The following is a 21278-nucleotide window of genomic DNA, read 5'->3' on the forward strand; positions in this document are numbered from 1 at the left end:
TGCATTAGAATTGGAGTACAATGGAGCAGTCACCAGATGTCTTGCTTCCTACAGAAAACTGGGCATCTTCATGGAGACTGATCCTATACAGATGTCCAGTCCTAACCCCGTCTGCCTCCAGGTGCCCACAACAGCTCATCGTGAGCCCTTCAGTCTCGGCAGGTGGACACCGTTTGCCCTGCTGGGGCAGGTGTGTGTCCATCTGAGAGCATTTGAGGACAACAGGCCTCTCTTTCCAGATTGCCCTGTGCTCAGGTCCTCAGGAAGGAGCCCACCCCAGGTGGAATGCAAGGACTCCAGAGACTGGGGAAGGGGTGGGGTCACTGGGTCTGGCCCCTGTCACTTGGAAGGGGTGGTAGAATGGGGCTCCTCAGGCCGGAGGGCACCTAGGGGTGTGGCAGGACTGGTTTGGGTGTTTTCTGGAGCACTCGGGTACAGCAGAACCATTGGATGACTTTGTCTTGTGGGATGGTGATGGATGAGGTCATGGATACCCTGCATGTGATGAGTGAGGGGATATTATTGACAAGTATGAGCAGGCACAGGTGGGGCCGCTCCCTCGAGGGAGGTGGGGCCTCACCTCCTTCACTGTGCCTGGTCAAAGGCTCCTGGGCTCCCTAAGATCACAGGGCCGGGATAGGCTGTCCATGCCCTTGGGACCCCAAGTGCCTCACCTTGCCCCGCTCTCCCTGTCCCCCTCTGGGTCACAGGGATACCAAGCTGGGGCAGCAGTGGACACGGAGCATGAGCATGTTGACATCTGGAAATTCACCAATCGCCTCGGGATTGTATGGTGAGTCCTCTGTCCCTTGACACATCGGTCTCACCTCAGGGACAGGTTTTGTTTTTAGAAAGATCTCTCTGAGGCAGGACATGTCTCCCCAGCTTGGGCCAACCTCCTCTCCAGGGTCAGAACTCCTCCCTGTCTCTCCTGCAGGTCCAGCCCATGATCAGGATTAGGGCAGAACCCAGAGGCCCATCTAGGGAGCTCAGGAGAGTGGGTGGGACAGAGAGGGGGCTGGGTCTGACCCCTGGACTCTCAGCACTTAGGTCTCCACATCAGCAGGAGAAGAGTGGGCAGCCCATGGGTCTGGCCCTGTCCCCTTGGGGGCTGCTCTGGTGAGACCTGGGGTGGTGGCCACAGGGTAGGGGGCACCTGGCCAGGCCTGTGGGCCATTGTGTAGCAGGTCTCTGAGGGCTCAGGGGGCCCAGCTGAGGCATCCTATAGGGAGGGGCATGGGGACATCCATGGCTGTGACCCTGGGAGGCTGGGGGAGAAGAAGGGTAAGGCCTGGCCTGGGCATCTCACAGCAAGGCCAGGGGGCAACAGAACATGCAGCTTGGATCTGGGCCTGGTAAGGGGAGCCCAACCTGCAGCCAGCCCCTCAGGACTCACAGGGTGGAGAGAGGGAGGAGCCTCGGGCAAGGGGGCGGGGTGAGCCCATGAGACCTGCCACTTCTGGGACGCACCTGAACCGAGCCAGCCCAGGGTGGAGCTGACAGCCTTGGGAGGATGACAGATGGGGTGGGCAGGGAACAGTGGCACCTGGGACCCCTCAGTGGGGGGACTTGGTCAGTCCCCAAGGCTCTGCATAGCCCTCCAGAGACTCTGATTCCCGCTGGCTCAGTCAGCACCACGCAGGGTGGGTGACGGGGCTGAGTCAGTGCAGGTAGGACAGCCAGGCACCCCATGTTCCGGCTGCTGCAGTGGCTGGGAGGAGGCTGAGGGATGAAGGCTGACTGCCCTGAGAGTCAGCTTTGGCTGGAGGCGGGGTGGTGGGCCATCCCCACTGTTGACTGGGCCGTTGGTCACCCTTGTCAACCCAGGCTTCTCCCCAGCATTCTGGGCAGCCCAGTGACACACCTGGGGGTCTCATGCCTAGGTGCTGACAGGAAGAGGGTCACAGGAAGACCAGGGTGGCTGGAGACAGGATCACGGTCTCTGGGCTGAGCAGGATAGGGGAAGATGGGGAACAGGCAGGGTCAGCAGCCAGGCTGCAGGGAGAGACATGTGCACGCTGGGAGGTCAGACCCTGCAAGGCCCGTGGGGAGTGTCAGATGGGACGGGCTCCAGGTCCATCCTCTGGGCACTGGGCAGCTCTCAGGCCAGGCTCCCTGGACTCTGGTGGTTGATGTGGTCACTCCCAAGGCACTGCTGTCAGTCAGGGCTCAACCACCCACCCTAGGCGCCCCCAATCCTGTCTCAGGACTGGACTTTCCCAGCTCCCACAGAGGGTGCCACTTCCAGCCCAGGAGGGGCATTCCCATTGTGCGGCCTGAGGCCCCTTGTGGGCCCCGAGTGACCCCTGCCAGGCCAGCCTCACACTCCTTCTTTTCCAGGGTCCTGGTGCCTCACAGGGACCATGTGCCCAGCTCCACAGGGAGGCCCTTGCCTTCCTTCCATGTGCCTTCTTCTGGGCTGAGACTTAGGATGGATGGCAGGGGGGCTGGGGCCCTCTCAGGGAGGGAGATGGCTCCTGGCCCGGGCAGGTCCTCAGCTCTGTCTGAGTTGTCTTACAGTGAGATGAGAATGGCTCCTATCAGTGCGCAGGAGGTAAAGATAAGAGCCTGTGCCTGCTGCATGGGAGGCTGCCCCAGGGACAAGGAATCAGGGCTGATGGGTCAGGCAGAGGGGGCAGCCTGTGGGCCAAGGTGGTGGTGACTGGGAGTGACACGCTGTCACTCAGGAAAATGGCAGTTCCTGCTCCACCTGACCCCAAGACTCTGTCCCCGTGGTGGTTCAGTCAAAACCCAAACCAAGAACTACAGTCTTGCTCAGAAGTCACTGCCTTCTTGTTCCAGGACCCCAGCTGAATGATTGGAAACAACCAAAACCCAGGGTTTTTGTGGTCTGAGGATGCTAAGTCCTCATGTCAGGAGGCCAGGCAACTGGTGCCCGTTCTATCAGAGGGTCTCAGCCCCCCAGGGTCTGCCCTTTGCTGGCTCGTTCCAGTTCCTGGAGCCCAGGACCCAGCATCCATGGGCCGCCGCCAGAGGCCAGACAGCTCCGCTAACTCCATCCTCGCTCATTTGACAGCAACGAGGTCAGGAAACAAAACGCACTGACAAATAGCTGAAGATGCTTGGAAACGGGCCAAAATATAAGAACGGCAAAAAGGTAACATGGGGAGGGAGTGGCCCTGTGACTGCTCTCTGCAGAGCCAGGAGACAGGCACCCATGGCCGTGACCTGGCCTCAGCGGGTGGGTAGCACCCTGTCCTCACTTAGAGGACACCAGGCCTGGTTGCCAGCCTTTTGCCCATCCAGGCAAGCATTGCCTTTCTAGGAGAAAACCTAATGCCAGGACCTGGGCCACCCCTTGCTCAGGGGTAGGGACGTGCCCGGGTGACCCAAACAAAGGAATAGGTCCAGGTCAGAGTGCACAACCCTCAGTGCTCCTCCACACTTTCAATTGTTGGGGGGAGGCCTGCCTCTCCCTGGGACCTGAAAAAGGCTGGAGACTTCCAGAACCCTCAGGCTCCGATCCTCCCTTGGTCACCCTGTGTCCTTCTCACTAAAGTGTTCTGTCTGTTCCTGTCTCGCAGGGTCTATAAAGGAATTCCCCCCACTGGTGAGGGACTGGACATGCTCACTCCTTCTAACCATTGAGGAAGTCAAGTCTAAGAACCCCAGGGAATACAAGCTAAGGCCCTCCCAAACTCGGCCAGAGCAGGACAAACAGGCCAGGCCATGTCAGGAGCCCAGGACTCCAGCTGGAGGGCATGTCGAGCCCAGGTTGGGGGTTGGGGCTGTGGTCAGATGCACATCCTGGGCACAGACAGTGACTCAGGCACCACAGGTGTGCTGGGTTCTGCTGACCTGCCCTGGTTTCAGAAACAAGGCAAAAAAGGAGCTTTCTGCAGAAGGAAATCTTCCTCCTTTCCTTCCAGAAGTGCTGACAGTGGGGTGACTGCCATTTCGGGCAGGGAGTCTTTTGTGTGTTCTGAGTCTGCTTCCTCCTCTTGGCCCTGCCCTACAGGTCATGAAGGAGAAGGGCAAGAGGTCACCACATGATGTTCAGAGAGCCATATGGAGTCAAGTAAGGCATGTGGTGTTTAGAGAACGATTCGGTCTCACGTAAGGCATTTTGGGGGCTGCAGGGATCCTAGGGAAGATGGGCAATCCAGAGGGATGGGAGCTTCCCCAGGGCAGAGGCCAGGGTCACCCAGAAGGGCTGACAGAACCACCAAGAGCTCTTCTGGCCAGGGAGCAGCCAGCATTATGGATTGAGCACCTCCCAGGTTCCCCTGGGCTGAGCTGGGGCATTTGGGACCAGAACCCAGGTGGCTCCTGAGGAGACGCCAGGCAGCAAACAAAATAATGCAGAATGGTGAAAAGTGCTCTCCATGATCCATGGAGGCTGAGGTGGGCTGATTGCTTGAGGTCAGAAGTTTGAGACAAGACTGGCCAACATGAGGAAACCCTGGCCCTACAAAAAATATAAAAATTAGCCTTGTGTGGTGGTATATGCTTATGGTCCCAGCTACCCAGGAGGCTGATATGGAAATATCAAAGCAACTTGATTCAAGGTTCTGCTAGAAAATATTTAACCAAAATAAAATGCCAGTTACCTTCAAAGGGCACACAAAACTATTTTCAAAGGTAAACTAGGTTCAGAAACTGTAATATTTCACAATAGACATTTTCCTCAATTTCTAAAACTAGATACAGAATGAAAATGCTCAGTTTTCATATAATCCCTTTAGCCACTCATAGACCTGTGTTTACAAAAGAAAGGCAACAGTGATCCTCTGTTTCAGCACAAAAAGATCTATATCTGCTGAAAATTCATTGAAAGACTCTTTATATAACCATATTTGTCCTTCACTTTCATAGATCACTGGATTTGTGTTCAGCAGTTTTAAAAAATCTCTCTATCCATATATGCATCCATATATGGATGTATCTATCTACATATGTGGATATGTATGAATGTTTGCATTCACACATAGCCTTGACTTCCTCAATGTCCAGAAGGAGTGAGCATGCCCAGTCACTCACCGGTGGGGGGGAATTCCTTTGTAGACCCTGCGAGACAGAAACAGACAGGTATGTGTATGTGTGTACCTAAAAATCACAGGTATAGTATGTGTGTACCTATCTATCTATGACCTATCTAGTCCCTTGGTTCTCATCTGTGACACCATGATTCAGTCAAAGAAAAGAAATATGGCATCACTGCTGTGACATGGTTACTCCACGTGCAGTACAGCATAGGATGTGGTCAGCCTCCTCAACCATTTTCTTGTCTACTTGATTTTGGAGTCAGTTCTTACTATTAGGCAGCTACTAATTAGTTGATATTAAAACCAGCCCTCGTTTAGGCATTTTACTCTGATAATATAGTTTTTATTGCTTAGGCATTTTATAAACTTAACCTTTCTCTTGCTATCTCTCCAGAAAGAAGACAAACCTGCATTTATAGTTTTGCAGCTACAGATAATTGTACAACTAACTAAATATGTGGAATTGTTAATTTGTGTCAAGCACTGTACTAGGCATATTATATACATAATTTATTTACTCTATATAGCCACAGTATAAATTAGTTACCATTATAATCCACATTTTTCAGATAAGGAAAATGAGACACAGAGAATTTAAGAAATATATGTAAGTTACAGTAGTAGGATGTAGCAAAACCCACATTTCTCCCCAAAGAGCTTAAACTCCTAACTTTTATGTTATACTGATTTGGTACTTATCACTTTTGAGTCTCAGTTTTCTCATCTAGGAAGTATACTACTTCATTTATTCATTAATTCATTCAGTCGTTTCATTGTCTACCATGTGCTAGGTTATACGGAGGTGCAGGCACAAGGATTAACCAGGAACAAAACAGACTGTGTATGCTGTCAAGGGCATAACTTTCCAGTGAGAAGAGTCAGAGAACCAGGAAATAAATGACTGTAACATGTCATGTGGTGACAAGAATGTTTATGAAAAATGAAGCAGGCTAAAGTAGAGAGAAAGTGTTGTATTAGAAGCACATTTTCATCATATGTGGAAAATTCTGGTAATGAGACATTTGAATAGCAAGAAGAAGATTCTAGGCAAAAAGTAAGACAAATTTAAGTAGGAGGATGTTCTGGGAAGAATGTGTCCATCAGTGAGGCCAGAGCAAAGTGCACAATGGGAGGATGGTAGATGACAGTTTCAGAGCAATGCCAGGAACTAAATAATGGAAGGCCTTGGAAGACATTGTGGTCAGTTACTGTCCAACCAGGAGACTGAAACTGCACAGTAATTTGAATAAGGAAAATTGAAAGTAAATAACTGTTAACTATTTCAGGGAATTCTCTCTTAAAGCAGGGGTGTCCAATCTTTTGGCTTCCCTGGGCCACATTGGAGGAATTGTCTCAGGCCACACATGAAATACATGAACACTAATGGTGGATAATAAGCTAAAAAAATTTTTTTTTTCACAAAAAATCTCGTAGTGTTTTTCTGTTTGTTTTGGGTTTTTGTTGTTGTTGTTTTGTTTGTTTTTTGGTTTTTGGGGTTTTTTTTTTGTTTTTTTTTTTGATACGGAGCCTTGCCCTGTTGCCAGACTGGAGTGCAGTGGCACCATCTTGACTCATTGCAACCTCCGCTTCCTGGGTTTAAGCGATTCTCCTGCTTCAGCCTCCCCAGTAGCTGGAACTACAGGCACACACCCAGCTAATTTTTGTATTTTAAGTAGAGACGAGGTTTCACCATGTTGGCCAGCATGGTCTCGATCTCTTGATCTCGTGATCTGCTCAGCTCAGGCTCCCAAAGTTCTGGGATTACAGGTGTGAGCCACTGCACCCAGCCTGTTGTTTTGTTTTTTTGGACAGAGTCTTACTCTGTCACCCAGGCTGGAGTGTAGTGGCATGATCTCAGCTCACTGCAACCTCTGCCTCCAGACTCAATCAATTCTCGTGCTTCAGCCTCCTGAGTAGGTGGTATTACAGGCATGTGCCACCACACCTGGCTAATTTTTGTACTTTATTAGTAGAGAGAGATGGGTTTTCACCATGTTGGCCAGGCTGGTCTTGAACTCCTGAACTCAAGTGATCTGCCTGCCTCGGCCTCCCAAAGTGCTGGGATTCTAGGCATGAACCACTGGCACCCAGCCAAAAATCTCATAGTGTTTTAAGAAAGTTTACAAATTTGTGTTGGGCCTCATTCAAACCAGCCCTGGGCTGTGGGTTGGACAAGCTTAGGAAAGGCAAAGCAAACACACACACGAAATAGGGACAGCAAATTCACGGAGCTGCCAATGTGCTCTCCAGAGCTTCAGGCAAGCACTGCAGGAAGAAACAAATCTGGAAGAATCTCCCACACACACCAGAACTGAGTGGCTAGACCTCCTTGGAGAGGGTGAGGATGTGGCCTGCTTGACAGCAGAGAATTTTGCTGTTTCTACACTGACAAAACACTGGAAAGCTGCTCCCCTAGGTGCTGCTTGTGACCTGCTCTGTCCCCAGAGAGGTGATGGCCAGAGTTGGCTGCTGTCCGCCACAAGAGCAAGGTAAGAGGAGCACTCAGAACTAGAAAGAGCCCCAACCTTCTCCAGCATCCCTTTCGCAGATGCTGCAGATGAAGTTTCACACCGTGCCACAGACAAGGCAAAGCCAGCAAGCAGGGTAAAGGGGGGAGATTTGGAACTGATAGTAATCAGCTCAACAGTGCAAGAAAAATGAGTTTTCTTTTGAAAAGACGTTCAACATCTCTGATCATTAGAGAAACACAAATCAAAACCACAATGAGATACCACCTCACACTAGTCAGAATGGCTACTACTAAAAAGTCAAAAAATAACAGATGCTGGCAAGGTTGTGGAGAAAAAGGAACACTTAGGCACTGTTAGTGGGAGTGTAAATTAATTCAGCCATTATGGAAGACAGTGGCAATTCCTTAAAGACCCAAGACTGAAATACCATTCAATGAAGCAATCCCATTACTGCCTATATACCCAAAGGAATATAAATCATTTTATTATAAAGACACATGCATGTGTATGTTCATTCCAGCACTAGTCACAATAGCAAAGACATGGAATCAACCCAAATACCCATCAACGATAGGCTGGATAAAGAAAATGTGGTATATATACACCATGGGGTACTATGCAGCCATAAAAAAGAATGAGATCATGTCCTCTGCAGGGACATGGATGGAGCTGGAGGCCATTATCCTTAGCAAGCTTATAAGTGGGAACTAAATGATGAGAACACATGGACACATAGAGGGGAACGACAAACACTGGGGCCTTTCGAAGGGTTGAGGGTGGGAGGAGGGAGAAGAGCAGAAAAAAAAAATAGTGAGTACTAGGCTTAATACCTGGATGATGAAAGAATCTATACAACAAACTCCCATGACACAAGTGTACCTATGGAACAAGCGTGCATATGTACCCTGACCTTAAAAGTTAAATTTTTTTAAAAAAAGAAAAGATGAGTTTTGCCCTCATTCAAAGAATTTGAGCCAAAGGTGACATTTTAAATATTTTCAAAAAATCAGCTAGATGGCTTCATGGAAAGACAAAAGGAACAATAGAAGGAGTAAAAAGCATCTAGGACAGGCTACTAATCGAGACTTGAGATGACAGATGGGCAGGGGTGGAAGCAGTAGTCCTGTAAGAGATGCTTCGATTCACAAAATTTTTTTGTTGTTTGTTTGTTTGTTTGTTTGAGACGGAGTTTCCTCTGTTGCCCAGGTTGGAGTACAGTGGCGCGATCTTGGCTCACTGCAAGCTCCACCTCCCAGGTTCATGACATTCTCCTGCCTCAGCCTCCTGAGTAGCTGGGACTAAAGGTGCCCACCACCACGCCTGGCTAATTTTTTGTATTTTTAGTAGAGACGGGGTTTCACTCTGTTAGCCAGGATGATCTTGATCTCCTGACCTTGTGATCCACCCTCCTCAGCCTCCCAAAGTGCTGGGATTACAGGCATGAGCCATGGCACCCAGCCTCATTTGCTGTTAAACTCATTTATTGAGTTACCTTTTTCTTCCTCTCATTTTTTAGTCTTAGAATTTTTGTGTGTTTTTATTTACCCTAATCTGTCAATTTTATAGTTTCCACTTTCTTGTTGAAGTTTCCAAGCTTGACGTCATGTCTTTGAATATAGTAATTCTAGTTGCTTTGACACTTTTTTTTTCTTTTTGCTTGGCATCTGTTTATTCCTTCTCACAGTGTCTTTTTTCTTCATTGACCCTCGTATCTTTGAGCAAATGTACAAAATATAGTGGATGAACAACTGGTTTTGTCTGTCTTTAGAGGCCCAACTAATGTTTTCTTTCTCAAATGATTGCTATTTGCTCATGCCAGAAGTATAAGGACAGTCAAATTCTGAATCACTTTCATAAAAATTTGGAGTTGGAACCTTTTTGGGGCACTCAGGTGGAGAGCAGCCAGCCTGCTGTGGTGATTGGGTGAATTCTGGTTCCTTCTCACTGCTTTAATGTACCAGCAGCTTTTGATATCCATGACCAAACTGGGGGCCTCTGCAAGACTAGTAGAGGTTTAACACAACCTGGTAGATATCCCATCTGAAGTAATAAATGGCTCCAGGGCAAAGCAGCTCTTATTTCTCTAGATGCTGTTTGTCTCCAAATCTCAGCCTGACAATTCTTGGCTGTGCATTAACTCAGTTAGTGTTAAAAAATAATAATAAATTATTACCTCTTATTTATTTGTATTCATTTATTTATTTTATTTTAATTTTTTTGTGATGGAGTCTTGCTCTGTCACAATCTCGGCTGACTGCAACCTCCACCTCTGAGAATCAAGGGATTCTCCTGCCTCAGCTTCCTGAGTAGCTGTGACTACAGGTGCACGCCACTACTAATTTTTGTATTTTTAGTAGACACAGGGTTTTGCCATGTTAGCCAGGCTGGTCTCAACCTCCTGACCTCAGGTGATCCACCCTCCTCAGCCTCCCAAAGTGCTGGGATTATAGGCGTGAGCCACCGTGCCTGGACCTGATTTGTTTTAAAATGTTACTTTACATACAAAACCTAATTTAAATTATTCTAGGATACCTACTCTGTCTTTATCAGAAGCATAAGTCTGACATTTATTCATCATTAAAAATGGTATTTGAAATTTTCTCTCACTTGTGTTGTTTTGTTGTTGACCTCACAAAATTATCTTATAAAAATGTTCTTGATTATGTCTGATAATAGTTTTATTTGAAAAATAATTTTTTCTTTGCGCCATTCTTGAAACTTTTATATTGTAACATTAGATGAAAAGAATTAAGAACTATTTTAAACTGGTGTTAGAAAGCAGTGCTTACTGAGGACCTATGTGTTAAAAGAGAAATGGCAATATTTGTCAAAATGTCTACACAAGCACCTAATTTGAATGTATGCTACACTGCAAATAAAATGTTTATATTTATAAATGTCTTACTTGTTGTCACAGCATAGAATGAGGTGGAGAAGGAACAAAGAAATCTGTAACCGGTGTGATCAATCAGTTGTAAACACCAGCCTCCAAATTACCTGTTATTAATTGTTGGTACTGAGAGTTCACAGTGAAACAGAACAATCAGAAAACATGTGCAAATAAAATTATTAAAACTTCATCTCTATGATGTGCCATGTTCTGAATAGGCAGTTTCTGAGTGTCCAGGCCATCTGTACAAGAAAGAGAGTTGTTATTTGGTCAAGGACACATGCATTTTTCAGTCTAGAAGAATGTCATCATTTTCTTGAGGTAATTGCAATGTTCCTACTCTGTAACAAACAGCAAATACCTCTGATTCCTAAGTCAACAGCATAGTTATTATTTGATTTTTTCCAAGTGAATAAAATGAAAAATAAAATGTTATGTCACAATCCCAAAACACTGCTGGCATATGGAATAGTTGAGATGAGAGAACATGATTTTACAACTCCAAACTGAAAATATCTATCCAAGCAGTTGCACCCCTGAAAAACTATTATATTGTCTGGCAAAAGACTCTCTCATGATAGGAAGGTTTTCTAGATACTTCTAGAAATAGAGACAGGGATTAAACTTTATGTAGCCCCAAGAAAAGGAATCAGAATTGAGTATTGTTGATGATTGCTTATGGGCTTGAGAACTAAGAAAAAAAGGACCCCTCCCCACAGGTACCAACAGTTACATAACCACAGGTGCCATGGAACTAATTTGACATATTGAAACAATTTTCTATAATCATTCAGATTTGTGACAAATCAAAATCTAACTATCAAATTCATACTTAATGTTAGTTACAAGTCAAATCTTATTTTAAAAAACATCCAAACTCTTTGAAGATTTATCTTAACAATGACAAAGCAATTGACTGGGAAGTAGTATTGTTAACCATTCAATTGACTATTTGACCTAAGAATGCTGTATGTATATACATTTAATTTCTATTAAACAAATGAACATATTTGTTTATACCATATATAGTTTGACTTTTTTGAGAATTCAACCAAAACCATCAATCCTGAAGTATCAAACTCCAGTGACTTCAGCAATTCTACTTTAGAATTCAATGATTTGGTAATAAATGTAAGTAAAATATTAATAATTTCAGCCAGGCGCGGTAGCTCACGCCTGTAATCCCAGCACTTTGGGAGGCTGAGGTGGGCGGATCATGAGGTCAGGAGATTGAGACCATGGTGAAACCCCATCTCTACTAAAAATACAAAAAATTAGCCAGGCGTGGTGGCGGGCGCCTGTAGTCCTAGCTACTTGGGAGGCTGAGGCAGGAGAATGGCGTGAACCCAGGAGGCGGAGCTTGCAGTGAGCTGAGATCACACCACTGCACTCCAGCCTGGGCAACACAGCAAGACTATGTCTCAAAAAAAAAAAAAGTTAATAATTTCATGGTAACCCTCTTCATTTTTTTCAGAATCAGAACAACAACATTTTACCTTTGCTGATTATTAAGGAATGTTCTCAGTATCATCTAATATTTATGTTCTTGCAAATGCAAGCACTGAACACTGATATTTTAAGTAACATCTTTGTTTTTAAAAATCATCTATCTTTCATGCATCTGTAACCATCTGATCAATGATCAGAAAGCAGAAAAGTCAGTAAGTATCACTAGGATTCTCTCAGACAGTCACATTTAATTGGCTGGGCCCCTTTGAATTTCCATCTAGAATCTTCTGAGATTAATGTAGAAGTAATCACTCTGCATAAAAGCAGCTTAAAATACTGGACATAGCTTCAGTATCAGAACACTTTCAACTATAGTGTGACATGCACAATTGCTTTATTTTTCTTGAATATTTTCTCTCTTCCACTTGGTTAAGAATTTAGCAGATTGTGCTTTTCTGGAGAAAAAAAAAACCAATGTTGGAAACCAAGTTTTATTTAACAAAATTAAGTGATATAAGCACAGATAGATTTTGAACTTAATTCTACAGTATGTGTTTCACAACAAATTTCCTTGTATTAACGGTACGCCATTTCATACACAGAGCAAGTTCAAGCACTGCAGAACACAGCTAATTTTGCTAATGTATCACAATTACAGAAATACCTCTGCTAAATGAACTTGTCTTATTTTCATGAAAATGAACAATGTTCAATGACCCTCAAAATATTTTATTTCATGCTGATTCAGATTTTTTCTAACCATTTTTTTCTGTGACTTTGCTTCCACAATAACATAGAATGTTTTTAAAAAGGCAAATGTAGTTTGTTTTCATATATATTTTCCAGATACTCTTTCTTAAGAAAGCACGGTAACTTGCAGTTATTACCATGCATATCTTTTTTTTGGCAAAAGGATATAATTTGTTTTAAAAAGCCAATCCGAACACTGTCCTATGTGTATATAGGGTGGCCATGCTGTTAAATTTGCACATAGACTGTCAGTGACTGAGGATGACCCAAATTGCAACTTCCTGTTTTAATGTTGCAAAGGTTGCCCATGCCTGATGGTGTGTCAAATACCCAAAGCTTGCATGGAGGGACCTAACAATGGACCTTTTCACAGCTGTGCTTCCAGAATCTTTATCGACTTTACTTCATAGTACAATAAGATGAACAAAACACCAACCGCCTGATTTCCAACAGCTTATTTAAAACCAAAACCACCATGTGAGACTTAATAATTACATTTATTAGTTAGTATAGTACACATTAGATATGGATTACATATCTGCAGTAAGTCATTGTAAGTCTAGTAAATATCCAGATGATAACATCTATTTAAGAACAGCACTGATAATTATATACGAGGAGGTCATGTTAAGGGTTCCACAACAAATTAAAGAGATGATGTCCATGAAGTTATCTATGCTACTCTATATAAAGCTTGGGTAATATTCAGTGCAGATACTGACTTGTGTTCCTGACTCACAGGCGGTGCTCAGACACATTTAAACCACTGTCTGACAGAATGAATGAACGTGCGCTGTAAGTGAACCCGTTTCGGGCATGAGGTTAATTATTTTCTATATGAGTACATTAAATCATTTTGTTTTCCAAGTGTAAATGAAGCCTTCAATTAGATTGAATAAAATACAAGATGTGCACCACCATGCCTGGCTAATTTGTTTATTTTTGTACAGGCAGGGTTTCACCATGTTGCCCAGGCTGGTCTGGGACTCCTGAGTTCAAGCCATCCACCTGCCTTGGCCTCCCAAAGTGCTAGGATTACAGGTGCGAGCCACTGCACCTGTCCTAAAATACAGATTTTGCTTAATTTCTGCACTTGATGTTCTGGTACAGACATTTGCTTGGAAATACAGTATAGTTAGCAGAAGCCTTTTCATGGGGAAATAAGATATCAGTAAGTATTCCAGGATTTTAAACTAGAATACAAAAGAAGAAAATATTTAAAATAAACTATAGGGTAATATAAAATTTATTTACATCCTTACATTTAACTGCTTATTTTACAAGCAATAAGTTATCATTCACCAATTAATAATTTATGTCAAGTTCACCTGTATTAATACACACAAACTTCTATGAAGTTCCATAATGCCAAATAAAAAAGCAACATTTAAGTTTATCATGTATTTTATATAGGCATAACGCAACACCAGCATTACAGGATTGCATTTACAAATTCTCTTGACTCTAAGCATGAAGTTAGGTTAAAAGACTAAGGCAATTTAACTGTTTTTGGGTTTTTTTATATTTAGGAAACCTAAATTTGTATGAGTGAATTAAATTGAATTACATTTTCTTATAGGCGTATCAGTTTACCCTATCTTTGTTAAAATAACACGCACTGCCCTACAAAATGAATGCCGTATTCACAATCATGTTTCTGCCACAATCTTAAAGATTTGGGGAAACAAATGCAATCTAAAATCAGAGACTCCATGTTCAATGCCAAAGGTACACACCTCTATTTTTTCCCCAATAAGCCTCTTGGAAAAGTCTTTGAATTACACGTTAAAGTGCACTTCAAGGAAATGTGATGTTTTCATTTATAGCTGGTGAACAGCATGCAATTTAACAGCACTGTCACTAACAATTAGAGACTGCTCTGGATCGAAATACTAAAAATGACTACACTGCAATCACAAGATATTTGGACGTGGGAATTTATTGAACAAAGTTAGGCCGGGACTCTAAAGCAGCACTTGCTTCTTTTGCTCCAAGACGACGACGTTTAAACGTTAGTATCACTATTGTTTCTTTTTCCCTCAACTCTTCTCCCACACCGCCTTCTCCCCCACCACCTTCTCCCAACATCTTTCCCCGCTTCCCTTCTCCCTCCCTCCGCTCCCCCTTCTTCTCCCAGCACTCTTCTCAGCCCGTCTTTCTGCCTTTTTCTTCCCCTCCCTGCCTCATCCTCTTCTCTCCCACCAATCTTTTTCTCCTCTCCATCTATTTCCCCAAGGTCGTCTTCGCTGCTTTCCCCTTCCTTCTTCTTCCCCCAACCCGTCCTCTCCCCTACTCCCTCCCCACCCTTTTCTTCCCTTCACCGCTTTTCCAGTCTTCTTCCCCTCTGCCCTTTCCCTCCCCTCTCCTTCCCGACCCTTCTCCTTTCCCACCCCTCTCCTTTCCCAACGTCTTCCCACCTTTTTCTCCCCTCTCCCTCTTCTCCCCTCCTTCCCCACTGCGGTCTTCCCGCATCCTCTTCTGCCCTCTCCCTACTGTTTTCTTCCCGCACCTTCTTCTCTCCCGCAGTTTTTTCCCCTTCCCCACCGTTTTCTTCCCCTCAGTCTCTCCCATTCCTCGCAGCACGGCTTCTTGTGGCGGCAGCTTTTCCTCCCATCTCCTTCTACCCACCCGCTCGCTTCCAGTCTCCACCTTCCCGCCTATTCCCCCAGCAGCGGCTTCCCGCCGCTCCCTCTTCTCCCCTCCCCCTCCTCACCGTCTTCTCCCGGCTTATTACCCCCAACTGTTTTCTTCCTCACCCCGCACCGTTTCCTTCCCATGTCTGCCGCAGTCTTCTTCCCACCCTCTTCTCCTCTCCCCATCGTCTTCTTTCCCAGCCTCTTATTCTCCGTCTTCTACCCGCCTCCATATCCCCACCTTCTTCTCGCAGCAGCGTCTTCCTGCCGCGCTTTTCTCTCCGCGCACCAAATCTTCTCTCTTCCTCTTCCCACCGTCCTCTCCCCACGCCGTCCTCTCCCCACGCCGTCTTCTCCCCTCACCGTCTTCTCCCCACGCCGTCTTCTCCCCGCGCCTTGCCCACAACCGTTTTCTTCCCCTCACACCGTTTTCTTCCCATGTCCTCCCACCGTCTCGCAGGAGCGTCTGTCAGTCGCAATCTTCTTCTCACTTTCTTCTCTCCCTCTCCCCATCGTCTTTTTTCCCAGCCTCTTATTTCCGCCATCTTCTTCCCCTCCCCACCATTCTCTTCCCGTTTCCATCTCCCCACCTTCTCGCAGCAGCGACTTCCTGCCGCGCTTTTCTCTCCCCCTCTCCCTTCTCCCCTCTTCCACTCCCCACCGTCTTCGCCCCCGATCGTCTTCTTGCCCGCCCCCTTCTCGCGCTCTCCCACTGCCTTTCACCTAGAAGCTCCCCACGCGTGCGCGCGCCTGTGTCCCTGCCCCCGGTGCGTCTATGCGCCCAGGCAGCCCCATAAGCTGGGCCCCTGAGCTCCGCCCCAGCAGCCAACGGGAGACCCAGGAGAGTCGCTGCCTGTGCCATCACGGCTGCCGCCACCCCCGCCCCCGCCCCCGCCGCTGCTTCAGAACTGAACAGTGTTGGCTGCGGGCGGAAGACAGTGGGGCCCAGAAGACTGCGGGGAGAGGGGGAGGAGGGGACGGAGAGGGTGGGAAAGACCTTGGAAAGTGGGATGGGGAGAAAGAAGGTGGGGAAGAAGACGGGGAGAAAGTGCAGGGAAGAGACAGTGTGGTAGAGAAGACAGTGGAGGAAAACGGTGAGGAGAGGGAGAAAGGAGGGTGGAAAAGAAAACGATGAGGACAAGGCCGGGAGCGGTGGCTCACGCCTGTAATCCCAGCACTTTGGGAGGCTGATGCGGGCGGATCACAAGGTCAGGAGTTCGAGACCTGCCTGACCAACATGCTGAAACCCAGTCTCTACTAAAAACACAAAAATTAGCTGGGCGTGATGGCCAGCTCCTGTATTCCCAGCTACTCCAGCGCCTGAGGCCGGAGAATCTCTTGAACCCCGGAGGCGGAGGTTGCAGTGAGCTGAGAACTCACCATTGCACTCCAGCCTGGATGACACAGGGAGACTCCATCTCAAAAAAGAACAAAAAACTACAGTGGGGAGAGGGCGAGGGGAAGAAGATAGTATGGGGAAAAGACCACCGAGAAAGGGAGAAGAGGTGGGGAGAGCTCTATTGTTTCACTGAACATTCCTCAGTTAAAGTTAAAATGTTCCCATAAGTTTGTGTTTTCAACTTTTGCTCTTCCAGTTGGTATATTCTTTTCTTCCTCCATCTCCTTTTTATACTCTCCAACCACCTTTCTCTTTTTATTTTTCCAATGTTTTTCTTTCTTCTAAGAACATTCTTAACGCTGGTAGCACTTTACAATGTTGCAAAGCTCTGAATCCTATTTCCTGTCAACTCTTCATGCTTTCCCGTTGAGATATCAGGAGATTTTCATCCTATTATTTTGTTTACACTAGGAACATTTCAGCTTGGCTAGACCTGTTTTCTACCTAATTTTTTTCAGCTTCAAGCTTCAGAAACCCAAATGCTCCTGTTTTTTTGTTTTTTTGTTTTTTTGTTTTTTTTGAGACGGAGTCTCTCTCTGTTGCCCAGGCTGGAGTTCAGTGGCAAGATCTCCGCTCACTGCAAGCTCCGCCCCCCCCCAGGTTCACGCCATTCTCCTGCCTCAGCACCCCCAGTAGCTGGGACGACAGGCACCCGCCACCACGCCCGGCTAATTTTTTGTATTTTTTTAGTAGAGACGAGGTTTCACCATGTTAGCCAGGCTGGTCTCGATCTCCTGACCTCGTGATCCGCCTGCCTCGGCCTCCCAAAGTGCTGGGATTACAGGCGTGACCAAATGTGCTCCTTTACCAATTGTTTGTGTCTCAGGAATTGGTTTCTTGTTGCACTGTGGTACACATGAAGCCAAATACCTTTCTCAGCTCATTATCCCCAGAATGTATTTGCACATTATTGACAAAGAATAGACACCTAATAAATATTTCTAAATTTTTATTGTTCTTCCTTGCCACAAAACAGCAATCACCTTTTTTTTTTAGCATGATGTACATGCCCTTCTATTATCTTGCCCTGAACTATTTATCAAATCTTATTTCTTCCCACTCCCCCATTTGTTTCCCACGCTGTGACCGTTCAGAACTACTTAGAGCTCTGTCAACTCTCCATGCTATTTTATAATAATCAACACTAATGAAAAGAAAAGGGGCTTTATAGCAGAGGCAGAACTCATTATTTTCTAAAAAATACATGCTTATCTCCCATGCTGAATAGTGTCCCACAGAAAGTCATGTCCAGCTGGAACCCAGGAATGTTAAACTATTTGGAAACAGGGTCTCTGCAGATACACTTGGTTAAGACAAGGTCACAATGCATTAGGGTGGGCCGTAAAGCCAATGGCTGTGTCCTTACAGGAAGGTCGTGGGAACATCCAGAGACCTACAGGGAAGACGGCCATGGGACAAGGGAGGCAGAGTCTGGAGTTAGCTGCCTACAGTCACGGAATGCCAAGGACAGCTGGAAACCACCAGAAGCTAAGAAGGAGATTTTACCTGAAAGCCTCCCAAAGGAATCAGTCATACTCACACCTCCTTTTTGAATTTCTGGCCTCGTGAATGGTGAAAAAATGAATTTCTATCATCTTAAGCCCTGTGGTTTGTGGTCATTTATTCTGTTCCTAGCCTTAGGAAACTAACACAGCATGCTAAGGGAAAAGAAGAAAATTCTGCATAAAATGTCATTTTACTTTTTAAAACAACTACTGTTGACAGTAAATGAGTATTCTTCTAAGATTCATATGCAGAACATATATGCAGCCCAGAACATTTTTTCAGACCCATGGCATAAGTGATATGATCGATAAAATCCAAATATTAACCTGCCAAAAGAGTTATTTTTTCTTTTGCAGTCATTTAAATGTAATAAGCAGAGGTCATGAGCCCTATAAAAATTAATCTATTCATTTGTTGTCACTTGATACTTATGATCCATTGACATATTTAGGTTTTTAGTTCTTTGTACAGATTATGGTTTGTCTTGCACTGTAATTTTATTGCACAACAAATTTTTTATTTATCATATATCTAAGTTGCTTCTTAAATGTAAGTAACTTTGCACTTGAAAATACTCAGAAGACTTCTGTCGACCTTCTCATAACAGCTTCTTCTAGTTAATAAAAACCTAATCCCATTTTCCTTTTATGTATAGATTATAAGTAAAATTGGCATTTAAAAATTAAAATCTGTTCCACAATTTCTATTGCTATTGTAGGTAGTATAACATAAAATGTGTCTTATTTTTTCCTCACTCATTGACAATTTAAGTAAATTTTTTAAACCAAGAAGCTCTTTTCACATACCAGGCCCAGTGATTGGAACTGAGTATTCAGTATTGAACAAACCAAACAAGTTTCTTACCATTAAGCTCATATTCTATGTTATAAACATTTTTCCAGTGAAATTACTGGAATGTTTTCAAGCAATATTGAATTGTGTTCTTATAATCACCTATCTCCATTTATTGTTGAGAATGAAGAAAATTTTGGAGCATACAATTCAATGCAATGATATATTTTTTATTTTTTATTTTTTTTTTTGAGACAGAGTTTCGCTCTTGCTGCCCAGGCTGGAGTGCAGTGTCACGATCCCGGCTCACTGCAACCTCTGCCTCCCGGGTTCAGGCAATTCTCCTGCCTCAGCCTCCTGAGTAGCTGAGATTACAGGCATGCACCACCACGCCTGGCTAATTTTTTGTTTAGTAGACGGGGTTTTGTCCGGTTGTCCAGGCTAGTCTCAAACTCCTGACCTCAGATGATCCACCCACCTCAGCTTCCCAAAGTGCTGGCATTACAGGCATGGGCCACTGTGCCCGGCCCAATGCAATGATTTGGTAGTTATTATGGTGGTTTTAAAATGACCTGAGTGAAATATAGTGCTTATAGCAATTCCTCGTCTGTCATTCATTTCATCTACTAATCTGCTCCAACTACATTATTTCTTTTTATTAAATGTCTTGGGATAAAAAATAATATTTTGTAGTTATACTCAAGCTTCAAATACAATATCATTATCCACAAAATACTAAATGTATGTAAAGCTTATATAAAATTTAAAGAATAATTATGACACTAAAGTAATCCAGAAGGATATAAAAAGGTATTTTCGAAGCCCAAAAAATAAGAATCAAAAAATAGAATACATGAAGAATTAAAAGGAAAATGAGAAAAGAAGCTGAGAACAATTTTAAAAATAGGACATTTATAGCAATGAGTTATTGTGATGCATGACAGAAATTATCAACTAATTGTAAAGATGTCACAGACAGTAAAATATAAATGAAAAAGAAGCAATTACTTGTATCCCACTAAATAACACAGAAAGCTTGCCAGATAGGGATGCCAAATGTATAGAAAATGAAATACAAATTAAAATGTGGTCTTGCAGAAATGAATATAATCTAGAAATCAAAAGACAAGGTAAAAAAGTAAAATGATAAAATTATAGAAGAAGGTGAAACATTCAAGAAAGACAAATAAGCATTTACCTAATTAAAAGACAAATGAATAGTCTATCATATTTTGGTCATGTTTTCGTAAGTTAGTTTTAATGAAATATTATGAGTTTCTCCTGAAAAGGACCAGAGTTATGTTTTGACCCCTTGCATAGTTTGTATGACATCAGGAATGTAGCACAGTATTGAAAAAAAAAAATAGCATGTTTATTTGAATTGAAAAAATGAACCACAAATATTTCAGGGAAATGACATGGAAACTGAATGAATGGTCTACATAAAGCCAAAGCCATTTCAACAAAGACACAAAACTGTCTTGCTGCCAGCTGGGTTAGATATAGAAATCACAAGTAGAGAAGTTTAACGTGGCAACATTAAAGCCTACTCTGAACATTGTGGAGTGATTGGCACATAGTAAGTAATTGAAAAATTTTTATTTATAGCCATTCACAAAGGAGTCAAAGAAAAATATATCATATATTTTATATATTTATATATTCAGTGGCCTTTACTATAAAGCATTGAAATAAAAACAGTAGCAATAAATTATCTTAATTATTTGATGAGATATTTATATGAAATATTTATAAAAGGATAATAGAAAAATAGAATTAATATTCTTGTAAAACCCAAACACTGAAGAAGATAATCTGGTGATTAAAATAAATAATAACCATGGCTACCATATTTTTAAAAAGAAAATAACAAATGTTGTCTAGAACGTGGACAAATTGAAACCCGTATACACTGTTGGAAGAGACTTAAAGTGGTGCAGATGCTATGCAAAACAGTATGTCAGTTCCTCAAAACTTAAAAGCAGAATTACTGTATAATCCAGCAATTCAGTATTCAGAATTGATATAAGCACTATATTTCACTCAGGTCATTTTAAAACTGCCATAATAACTATTAAATCATTGCATTGGGCTGGGTGCAGTGGCTCATGCCTGTAATGCCAGCACTTTGGGAGGCTGAGGCAGGTGGATCATCTGAGGTCAAGAGTTCGAGACTAGCCTGGATAGCCTGGTGAAAATCCGTCTCTACTAAACAAAAAATTAGCCGGGTATGGTGACACAAGCCTTTAATCTCAGCTACTCAGGAGGCTGAGGCAGGAGAATTGTTTGAACCCAGGAAGCGGAGGTTGCAGTGAGCCCAGATCATGACACTGCACTCCAGCCTGGGCAGCAAGAGTGAAACACTGTCTCAAAAAAAAAAAA

General features: G+C 44.1%; 1 protein-coding gene across 1 annotated transcript; it reads left to right on the forward strand.

Annotated features, from left to right (window-relative positions):
• Positions 1–1966: 1966 nt before the first annotated feature.
• LOC134738757 (uncharacterized) lies at positions 1967–18488 on the forward strand. The gene is made up of 4 exons (XM_063657021.1): positions 1967–2161; positions 7257–7495; positions 15093–15966; positions 17967–18488. Exons 1-4 carry the CDS (start codon positions 1967–1969, stop codon positions 18165–18167), a joined length of 1509 nt encoding a protein of 502 aa, XP_063513091.1. The 3' UTR covers positions 18168–18488.
• Positions 18489–21278: the final 2790 nt, after the last annotated feature.

Source organism: Pongo pygmaeus, chromosome 19, assembly GCF_028885625.2.
Source record: "Pongo pygmaeus isolate AG05252 chromosome 19, NHGRI_mPonPyg2-v2.0_pri, whole genome shotgun sequence".
In the NCBI taxonomy this organism is placed as follows: Eukaryota; Metazoa; Chordata; class Mammalia; order Primates; family Hominidae; genus Pongo; species Pongo pygmaeus.

Bases quoted from the DNA above. Each gene is read 5' to 3' on its own strand.
- LOC134738757 (XM_063657021.1), top strand. From the start codon at position 1,967: ATGGGGAACAGGCAGGGTCAGCAGCCAGGCTGCAGGGAGAGACATGTG. The intron at 2,162-7,256 runs GTCAGGGCTCAA...TGTGCTCTCCAG, and splicing joins CTCCCAAGGCACTGCTGTCA to AGCTTCAGGCAAGCACTGCA. The intron at 7,496-15,092 runs GTAAGAGGAGCA...TCTCTCCCGCAG, and splicing joins CTGTCCGCCACAAGAGCAAG to TTTTTTCCCCTTCCCCACCG.